The following is an 11,506-nucleotide window of genomic DNA, read 5'->3' on the forward strand; positions in this document are numbered from 1 at the left end:
CCCCACAGTCCATCACACAAAGTTTAATTCCCCCACACAGTATGATGGCCCCCATAACACATAGTATGATGCCCTCACAGCCCCCCACATAGTATGATGCCCCCTCACACAAAGTATAATACTCCCACGTCTCCCCATACATTATCATGTGCACACCGGCCCCTCACACAGTATGATGGCCCCCACGGCCCATCACACAAAGTTTAATACCCCCACAAACTCCCCACACAGTATGATGCTCCCACAGTACATTACCCCAATACACAGTATAATGCCCCCAGTGCCCCCACAGTGGCCTTCATACAAGCATCCCACTTGCCTGTTCCTCAGCGCCTGAGCTGCTCTCTGCTGCCCTGTCCCATGACCTGAAGGTCCGTCCAATCTCTACATGAACGGAATGATGTAGCAAAGATCCAAAGGATCCTGCTCCACCATTGTGTTCTACTGTGTCTGTGTCTTAAGGACAGAAACGGAGTAGAAGTTACGACATACCCCAGTGACAGCTCCCCAAATTTGGGACTGTCCTGCTGGATCTGGGACAGTTGGGAGGTACAGTGGCATCTAAGAGGTTGCAAATGGGGTGCCAATGGCACTGTCATGTCAACCAGGGGCCTACTGAAGGCCTCGGTGTCAGCCATATATGTAAATTCTTATAACTCCCATCTATAAAATAAAAAAAAAAATAACATTTTTGGTGTTGCTGCAGGCGTCAGTGTCCAAACTGACAAAATATTAGAATATTTATCCAGTATGGTGAAAGCCAAAATAAATAAAAAAATCAACATGGATTTTTTTTGCCTTCAAGAAACATGGAGTAAAAAAAAATCCGAAAGTCATACAGACCCCAAAATGGAAATGATAGATGTGAAGAGCGGCCCACCGAGACTGGGAGCATGAAAGGTCGCCGGCCTGCAGACGCACCGCCTGCGGTGTACACGTCTTGGGTTGGCATCACATGATATATGATATACAGTGGGTATGGAAAGTATTCAGACCCCTTTACATTTTTCACTCTTGGTTTCATTGCAGCCATTTGGTAAATTCTAAAAAGTTAATTTTTTTTCTCATTAAAGTACACTCTGCACCCCATCTTGACTGAAAAAAAACAGAAATGTAGAAATTTTTGCAAATTTATTAAAAAAGAAAGACTGAAATATCACATGGTCATAAGTATTCAGACCCTTTGCTCAGACACTCATATTTAAGTCACACGCTGTCCATTTCCTTGTGATCCTCCTTGAGATGGTTCTACTCCTTCATTGGAGTCCAGCTGTGTTTAATTAAACTGACAGGACTTGATTTGGAAAGGCACACACCTATCTATATAAGACCTCACAGCTCACAGTGCATGTCAGACCAAATGAGAATCATGAGCTCAAAGGAACTGCCCAAGGAGCTTAGAGACAGAATTGTGACAAGGCACAGATCTGGCCAAGGTTACAAAAGAATTTCCGCATTACTCAAGGTTCCTAAGAGCACAGTGGCCTCCATAATCCTTAAATGGAAGAAGTTTGGGACCACCAGAAGCCTTCCTAGACCTGGCCATCCAGCCAAACTGAGCAATCGTGGGAGAAGAGCCTTGGTGAGAGAGGTAAAGAAGAACACCAAGATCACTGTGGCTGAGCTCCAGAGATGCAGTAGGGAGATGGGAGAAAGCTCCACAAAGTAAATTACCATTGCAGCCCTCCACCAGTCGGGCCTTTATGGCAGAGTGGCCCGACGGAAGCCTCTCCTCAGTGCAAGACATATGAAAGCCCGCATAGAGTTTGCTCAAAAATACACGAAAGACTCCCAGACTATGATAAATAAGATTCTCTGACCTGATGAGATGAAGATAGAACTTTTTGGTGATAATTCTAAGCAGTATGTGTGGAAAAAAACAGGCACTGCTCATCACCTGCCCAATACAATCCCAACAGTGAAACATGGTGGTGGCAGCATCATGCTGTGGGGGTGTTTTTCAGCTGCAGGGACAGGACGACTGGTTGCAATTGAAGGAAACATGAATGCGGCCAAGTACATAGATATCCTGGATGAAAACCTCTTCCAGAGTGCTCTGGACCTCACACTTGGCCAAAGGTTCACCTTCCAACAAGACAATGACCCTAAGCACACAGCTAAAATAACAAAGGAGTGGCTTCAGAACAACTCTGTGACCATTCTTGACTGGCCCAGCCAGAGCCCTGACCTAAACCCAATTGAGCATCTCTGGAGAGACCTGAAAATGGCTGTCCACCAACGTTCACCATCCAACCTGACGGAACTGGAGAGGATCTGCAAGGAAGAATGGCAGAGGATCCCCAAATCCAGGTGTGAAAAACTTGTTGCATCATTCCCAAGAAGACTCATGGCTGTACTAGCTCAAAAGGGTGCTTCTACTCAATACTGAGCAAAGGGTCTGAATACTTATGACCATGTGATATTTCAGTTTTTCTTTTTTAATAAATTTGCAAAATTTCTACATTTCTGTTTTTTTTCAGTCAAGATGGGGTGCAGAGTGCACTTTAATGAGAAAAAAATGAACTTTTTAGAATTTACCAAATGGCTGCAATGAAACAAAGAGTGAAAAATTTAAAGGGGTCTGAATACTTTCCATACCCACTGTACATGTGTTGTACCGCGTCACACGGGAGGAAGAGCCGGGTATGGATACACCATTTTATTTGCCTGCAGAGCAATATACAATAAGTGACATCTCTTTACTGCTCAGTGCACATCTATGCGATAAGCGAGGATAGAAAAATAACACACATTAAAAACTGGGACACAGAGCAGGGCGACGATGGATGGGGGACATGGCGGGGGCATATATATATAGAGATGGGTCTGGTAGTACTGGGACCAGTGCTGTGGATATTGGGGAAGAAACATTCTGGAGACAGCAGGCCTCATGTATCTGAGGTTCCATGTTGTCCATAGCAACCAATCAGAGTCCACATTTCATTTCTACCAGGCAGTTTACAAAATGAAAGCTGAGTTCTGATTGGTTGCTATGGACTCTAAGAGCACTTTGCCCTGGAGATGGTTTTGATCCATTAGGCCCATGTTATGCTGGTAGTATAAGGACAGATGTGTGTGGGGGGCACTAAAACCCCCTGCAGCAGCTTTTTGGGAGATAGTTTCAGGATTGGATATGTGGAAATAAATACATCAAGGTGCCAAGATTTCAATGGTATCTTACATTCTTCTTTTCTAGGTCTGAGTAGATGCAATGCCTGCCAATTTAAAGGGTAACTCCACTTTTGAAGTACTTTCACTAAACACTAGGAATTTTCCGTGTTAGCGATTCCCCTTTCTGGGCGTTGTTTTTTTTTAATTGTCGGAGAGCAATCACCAACAGTTATGATGCCTCTTATCTCTGATCTTAAAGCCTTTTATCAAGCTTCTAGATCTCCACGAAGGTCACTGGACAACCCCTTTACATTTTTTTTCAATATTGTTCTACTTTATGGTCTTATCATTCCCTCTTCCATGGACAGCAATTCAAAAGTGGAGTTGCCCTTTAAGACAGTCCATGTGGTCTATCCATCCTTAGGGACCGGTGGGTTTGGGTTATGACCTAATGGAAATAATCTAACGTTCAATATGAACACTGTGGGTTCTTCATACTGGGGGTTCATAAAAATCCAAGATGGCGCTCTCTCGTAGGTGCCATTGTGGTGGATGGTGGATAGAAGGCCCACTCGAGTATTTTTGTTGTCTCTGTTGGGCATGGGTCGTACATTCTGCAAGGCTCGGGCCAGTGGACAAGCTGGGACCCCATGGTGGTCATCCGGTCCAATGACTGAGCGGGAGACCAACATGGCAGAAAGTCACAGCCTCCGACCCATGGGTGGATGGACAGATACAGATATGTGGTGTCACATGAGGAATCTATGTGTAGGATGAGCAGGAGGTGGGGGCTTATGTGGACGGTTATTCGGGGAAATACTTCAGCAGTTGCTCCGTAACCCTTTGATCAGTAAAATGTTGGGGACGGCTCTGAATATCGAGGTTACTTTCCATCCGCTTCCTGTGGAGCAGCCCATTAGAGGAGTAGTCAGGGACTGCGGTGTCGGTGTCCAGTCGTTTGACACGCAGCAGATTGGCTGGGGTGTCCTCATCATCATGGTCGTCATCCAACGAGCGCCGCATGCGTCGAGGGACACTTGGTGGCAGGCGCTGAGACATTTCAGCCTCGTTCATTGCAGATAGGACACGAGTTACAAGGTACCTGTGAAAGCAATGGAAAAAACACCATAATAAAATAGTGCATGCATAAATACTCTGTGCTGATGGGAAACCTTGCTCCTTATGCTATGAAGCTTTGTTGTCCCTCTCCTTGCATGTGGTCCCTGACATACTATATGCCATCACATACATATGGAGAAGTTACAACCAAGTTCCAAGGGATCAGCATGACCCCCTCCTGATACTCTCTGTGCTGCTGGGTGACTTCATGTCTTTTATTTATCACTGACTGCTCATACTAAACTAGAGTCACATTTCTGTAGTTTTGATGAGTTGCAGCGTTGGGGGCGCTATTGCACTGTTGTCTATGGAAAATACTTGCAGCGAATAGTGGAGAAAAGTGGTACTGCAAGTTACAAATTAAGTAACTAATTGTAATGAAATGTAAAATGGCAAAACACGACTGGTTTTACCCAGGGATAACTAAGCTAGAACATCAATTACTGATTTTATAATCTGAAGCAATTATTATAACGAAATGTGTATCTCCTTTAAACCGCCCCACTGACACCGTTAGTCATTAAGTGATGTTACTACCCAATCTTGGTGGCATCATTAGTTCCCGACTGACATCCAGGGCAGTGTCACTCTACCCACAGCCACCAGTTAAACAGTATTGGTGCTTTGTATACTGACTCTTACCTTAACATCTCCTCGTCCATGGGATATCCATCTTCGTTGGTCTCTTCTGGTTGAAGGTGTAAAGCTGGACCTTCATATGCCCGATTCTGCCTGTAATGACTCTGTGCCATCTGGTTTCTTGAGATTTGTGGTCTTGTCCGACTGGCCACTGCTGCAGTGTCATCGTAGTCTGGGTACGGCCTCTGATATTCTGATATGTCTGATGGAACAGGACCTGGAAAACCCTGTAGTTGGTCAACGTAGGCCTTACCTTGGTTGATCTGATTCCACAAGTGCAGGAGGTTGGCCAGATACATGGCCTCCTTATCTCTCCTTTGCCCTTCTTCTACCAGCTGTTGGAGGGAGGGGCTATCATGGGTGGGTTCAACTCTTCGGAGGTTGCCCATTCTCTCCAAGGCTCGGGCGAGAAGTTCTTCTTGAGGGTAGGCCGCCAATCTGGCAAGCATTGCTTGGCTTAGGTCAGGGTATAAAGGCTTGTTACGGACTGGTTCTGAGGGCATGTAGGACATCATGTCAGCCTCATAAGGAAGGCTTCTTCTGACCCTTCGAGCAACTCCAAAATCATCATGGCTCAGGACACCCAGAGGCTGGATGCGTAAACAAAAGGGCAATAAGGGAAAGCGCTGTGAGTGAGTTTCTATGCTCTCCTTCATGTTGTGTTATAATCCATAGAAATGCATTTAGGGTTCAGCCCTGAGGGACATTACAACAATTATGGAGCACCATCGAAAAAATGGCCTAACATTACTGCCCTGAAGAGCTTAGAGTCAGAAAGGAAGTCTACCTGGACAATAAGTCATCCTGACACGGTACACTGAGGAGGAAGGGCCCAGAGCCAAATGAACTGGACACTAAATGTTAGTGTATGGCACTAATATGTAAGCACTGTATGGTGCTATTATACAGTGCCTACAAGTAGTATTCAACCCCCTGCAGATTTAGCTGGTGTGATAAGATGCAAATAAGTTAGAGCCTTCAATCTGCAAACGAGAGTAGGTTTTATGAACAGAAGCATAAATCTTACAAACCAAAAAGTTATGTTGCTCAGTTGAATTTTATTAAATTTTAAACATAAATGTGTGGGTCAATTATTATACAACCCCTATGTTTAATATTTTGTGGAATAACCCTTGTTTGCAATTACAGCTAATAATCGTCTTTTATAAGACCTGATCAGGCCGGCACAGGTCTGTGGAGTTATCTTGGCCCACTCCTCCATGCAGATCTTCTCCAAGTTATCTAGGTTCTTTGGGTGTCTCATGTGGACTTTATTCTTGAGCTCCTTCCACAAGTTTTCAATTGGGTTAAGGTCAGGAGACTGACTAGGCCACTCCAACACCTTGACTTTTTCCCTCTTGAACCAGGCCTTGGTTTTCTTGGCTGTGTGCTTTGGGTCGTTGTCTTGTTGGAAGATGAAATTACGACCCATCTTAAGATCCTTGATGGAGGAGCGGAGGTTCTTGGAGCGGAGGTATCTCCAGGTAGGCCGTGCTATCCATCTTCCCATGGATGCGGACCAGATGGCCAGGCCCCTTGGCTGAGAAACAGCCCCACAGCATGATGCTGCCACCACCATGCTTGACTGTAGGGATGGTATTCTTGGGGTCGTATGCAGTGCCATCCAGTCTCCAAACGTCACGTGTGTGGTTGGCACCAAAGGATCTCGATCTTGGTCTCATCAGACCATAGAACCTTGAACCAGTCTGTCTCAGAGTCCTCCAAGTGATCATGAGCAAACTGTAGACGAGCCTTGACATGACGCTTTGAAAGTAAAGGTACCATACAGGCTCGTCTGGAACGGAGACCATTGCGGTGGAGTACGTTACTTATGGTATTGACTGAAACCAATGTCCCCACTGCCATGAGATCTTCCCGGAGCTCCTTCCTTGTTGTCCTTGGGTTAGCCTTGACTCTTCGGACAAGCCTGGCCTCGGCACGGGAGGACATTTTAAAGGCTGTCCAGGCCGTGGAAGGCTAACAGTAGTTCCATAAGCCTTCCACTTACGGATGATGCTCCCAACAGTGGAGACAGGTAGGCCCAACTCCTTGGAAAGGGTTTTGTACCCCTTGCCAGCCTTGTGACCCTCCACGATCTTGTCTCTGATGGCCTTGGAATGCTCCTTTGTCTTTCCCATGTTGACCATGTCTGAGTGCTGTTCACAAGTTTGGGGAGGGTCTTAAATAGTCAGAAAAGGCTGGCAAAAGAGATCTTTAATCCACACATGTGAAGCTCATTATTCTTGGTGCTTGAACTACTTCTTAATACTTTAGGGGGACCAAACAGAATTCTTGTGGTTTGAGGGGTTGAATAATAAATGACACTCTGAATTAACTTTTAACGTTTTAAAAAACAAAAAAAAAACAACAAAATTTGCTGCAGTGCATTTCCCACTTCCAGGCTGATCTACAGTACAAATGTCACAATGCCAAGTTAATTCCGCATGTGTCAACCAGCTAAATCTGCAGGGGGTTGAATACTACTTGTAGGCACTGTATATGCAATATGTGACACTGTTATATGGACACTATATGGCACTGCTGTGTAAGCACTGTGTGGTGATATTATTTATACACTATGTAGCACTGTTGTGTGGACATAATATGGCACTGTTATGCAAGCACTGTATGGTGGTATTATTTACGAAAGTCCATAGCACTGTTGTATAGACACTATGGCACTATTATGTAAGCACTGTATGGTGGTATTATGTATGCACTACGTAACACTGTTATATGGATACTGTAAGGCACTATTATGTAAGCACTTGAATGATAGTTTTTTTGGACACTATACAGGGCCGGTTTTAGACAAAGTGGGGCCCGAGGCAAAAGTTTAAAGTGGGTCCCCAAATGCTGACATATTGCCTCATCACACAGAAACATTTGCATCGCATTTACATGGATTGAGTTCAGGCCGTTAAACGAGCGTGATCGACAATATTGGAGTCCTTCGGTGCTGGTTTCCCGGCCTCTTTACACCGGCTGAGGAAGAATAATGGGGACAGCACAATCACTAATAGATCATTCTGTCCTCATAAACATCATGTTATCAGCAGCATATCTGCAGTTTGCACCAGGCTCTGTGCTGCTGAGAACAATGATTTTTGTTCCGGCATAAACAATCCAATCACCCGATGAATGACCAGCATTTTGCTCGTTCATTGGGCAATTGCTGATGTTTACATCTATGGACTCCCATCTGTGCCACTGGTATAAATGTAGATGCTAAACACACACAGTATGTGACACGTGTACACAATCTGCATGTTACACACACAAATATATACACATAGTACACACACACATATACAAAGAGCACATACATACACATACATGTATACACAGAGCACATACGTACAGTCACGTACGTACATACAGATACATGTACACAGAGCACCTACATACCGACGCATGCATACACGGAGAATATACATACATACAGACACATACATGAATGGAACACATACATACCGACACATGCATGAAAGGAGCACATATATACTGTCACATGTATGAATGTAGTACATACATACAGAGACATAGTATAATGGACCTCGCAAAGCCCTTCAAACAGTATAATTGGCCTCCACACAGCCCTACAAACTGTATAATGGCCCCTACCCAATATGATGAACCCCACACAAACCTTCACACTGTATAATTGCTTGCATACAATATAATGCCCCCCACATAGCCCTCCATATAGTATAATGGCACCCACGTAGCCCTCCAAATATTATAATGGCCTACACCTGGCCCTCCAAATATTATAATGGTCCACACACAGTCCTCCATATAGTATAATGGGCCCCACATTGCCTTCCATATAGTATTATGTACCCCCATAGTCCTCCATATAGTATAATGTACTCCCCATAGGCCTCCTTATAGTATAATGCACCCCATAATCCTCCATATAGTACAATGCACCAAATAGTCCTCCATATAGTATAATGCACACCCCATAGTCCTCCATATAGTATAATGCACTCCCCATAGTCCTCCATATTGTATAATGCACCACATATTCCTCCATATAGTAAAATGCACCCAATAGTCCTTCATATAGTATAATGCACTCCCCATAGTCCTCCATATAGTGCAATGCACCCCATAATCCTCCATATAGTACAATGCACCCAATAGTTCTTCATATAGTATAATGCACTCCCCATAGTCCTCCATATAGTATAATGCATTCCCCATAGTCCTCCATATTGTAAAATGCACCACATATTCCTCCATATAATATAATGCACTCCCCATAGTCCTCCATATAGTATAATGCACCCCATAATCCTCCATATAGTATAATGCATCCCATAGTCCTCCATATAGTATAATGCACCCCCATAGTTCTCCTGCAATTGCCCAGTTTTCAGCCCCCTAATGCCGGCCCTGACTCTATAGCACTTTCATATGGATACTAAATGGTGTTATACAAACAATGCATTGTGGTAATATTTGGGCATTTTATGGTTGTATGTGATATCTGTATGGATATTATACGACACTAAGCATTGTATGGTGATATTATTTATGCACCATATAGCATGCTTATATGGATACTGTAGGATACTATTAGGCAAGCACTGCACTGTGGTATAATTTGGGCACTACTGTATATGGCATTCCTATATGGACAATGTTTCGCACCATTATGTAAACATCATGTGGTGCTATTAATTATGCACTTTATCGCACTTTTATATGGCACTATTATGTAGGCACTGTATGGTGATATTATTTGGGCACTTTATAGAAATAGACTAACAAAACCGCCAATAATGTGAGGGATATAATTAGCGTCTAACAATCAAAAATCCTCACCCAATACAAAAATAACCTTTATTAATGACAATTAAAAGGAAACTCAAAAGACAATTCCCGAAACAAAATAATATACAGTATATGTAATATGGTAATATATGTATGTAATATGGTACTATATATCTGTACCATGGTACTATACATATGTAATACTGTACTATGTATCTGTAATATGCTACTATATATCTGTAATACGGTACTATGTATCTGGAATATGGTACTATATATCTGTAATACGGTACTATGTATCTGTAATATGCTACTATATATCTGTAATACGGTACTATGTATCTGTAATATGGTACTATATATCTGTAATACAGTACTATGTATCTGTAATACGGTACAGTATATCTGTAATACGGTACTATGTATCTGTAGTAAGGTACTATGTATCTGTAATATGGTACTATATATCTGTAATACGGTACTATGTATCTGTAATACGGTACTATGTATCTGTAGCATGGTACTATATGTATGTAATATGGTACTATATATCTGTAATACGGTACTATTTATCTGTAATATGGTACTATATATCTGTAGCATGGTACAATACATATGTAATACGGTAGGGCGCTATATTTGCAGGGCCCCGGCAGATCCCCAGTCCTGTTGTTGGCGGCTTCCTCTAATTAGCACAAATCACCCACTAATTCTTGGCGTATCTGTATCTCTGACTAATATCGCAGCCGCCCCAGGAGAAAATGTCATTACTGATAATGAGGTAACGCAGCTGTATGGGCTCTGAGGACATTATAGTCCATATACACACACCAGGCTGGAGGGTAGGGCTGAGTCATATGGTGGGGGTCTGTAATGACATGAAGGGAACTGATTAGATGATAGACATGAAGAGGTCTCATCATGAGGGTCACCATGATCAGAGGAGGATGGGGCAGCGACTCCGTGTCTCATGGATATGAGGGGTATCGCCGCCTGCCCATAGCCGTGCCATGGAGATGTTCCCACCGCCTGGAGGTCTTCTCTTCTCATCATCCCAGATCACCCAATGAGCTGGGGTGGGGGGGATCCTGAGCTAGAGGATCTTATGAGCAACCAAGAATTGCCAAAAACAGTCCATCAGGGCTGTCCTGTCCCATGGGCACCGCAGACCATGGAATGATCGTCAGATGAGGTCTACGGGTAACTTAACTCCTCGCCTTCAGGAGCTCGGGGAAATCATAGAACTGAGAGAAGATGACGCAAAGAGACCCCAGGGAGCGATCACAAAGACGGATGGAAAGGAGGATGGGAGCGGAAAAGGAGGAATAGAGACGGAGGAGAAGCGATGAAGGATGAGAAGGACAGAGGGACAGGAGACATCAGACCAGATAAAGAGAGAGACACTCACCTTACTGAGAGCGCCCGGGACAGACAGACAGACAGTGACAGCCACCAACAGGATACAGGGGCCCATCCTGACAGAAGACGCTGCCCTGATACGAGAATGCTGTTACTGCTGGATGGAGGGACCGGGATCTGACGGAGAATATGGGGGGAGGGAGAGCACCACCCCCATGCTGCATTGCACAGCATCCGAGGGAAGCAGGGAGGGGGCTCAGGCTGTGGGAAGGTGTGCACCTACACCCAGACCACCTGCCCCTTATACACAGGTAGCCTGAGACGGGGCTGACAGCTACCCATCATATACAGACATGAGGGGAGATCAATGATCATTGCCATATAGCGGAGAGGAGCCATCAGCTCCCCCTAATATACAGAGATCAGACCTGTCACCTCCTCCTAATATAAAGAGATCAGACCTGTCACCTCCTCCTAATATACAGTGATCAGACCT

The 11,506-nt window shown here is 44.2% G+C and overlaps 1 protein-coding gene across 1 annotated transcript; it reads right to left on the reverse strand.

Annotated features, from left to right (window-relative positions):
- Positions 1 to 2,644: 2,644 nt before the first annotated feature.
- PCSK1N (proprotein convertase subtilisin/kexin type 1 inhibitor) lies at positions 2,645 to 11,245 on the reverse strand. Its single transcript, XM_073640438.1, has 3 exons — positions 11,060 to 11,245; positions 4,873 to 5,459; positions 2,645 to 4,213 (listed from the first exon to the last, which is right to left on the reverse strand). Exons 1-3 carry the CDS (start codon positions 11,123 to 11,125, stop codon positions 3,916 to 3,918), a joined length of 951 nt encoding a protein of 316 aa, XP_073496539.1. The 5' UTR covers positions 11,126 to 11,245; the 3' UTR covers positions 2,645 to 3,915.
- Positions 11,246 to 11,506: the final 261 nt, after the last annotated feature.

This window comes from Phyllobates terribilis, unplaced genomic scaffold (assembly GCF_046119375.1).
Source record: "Phyllobates terribilis strain yellow unplaced genomic scaffold, ASM4611937v1 Scaffold_7__3_contigs__length_470593459, whole genome shotgun sequence".
In the NCBI taxonomy this organism is placed as follows: Eukaryota; Metazoa; Chordata; class Amphibia; order Anura; family Dendrobatidae; genus Phyllobates; species Phyllobates terribilis.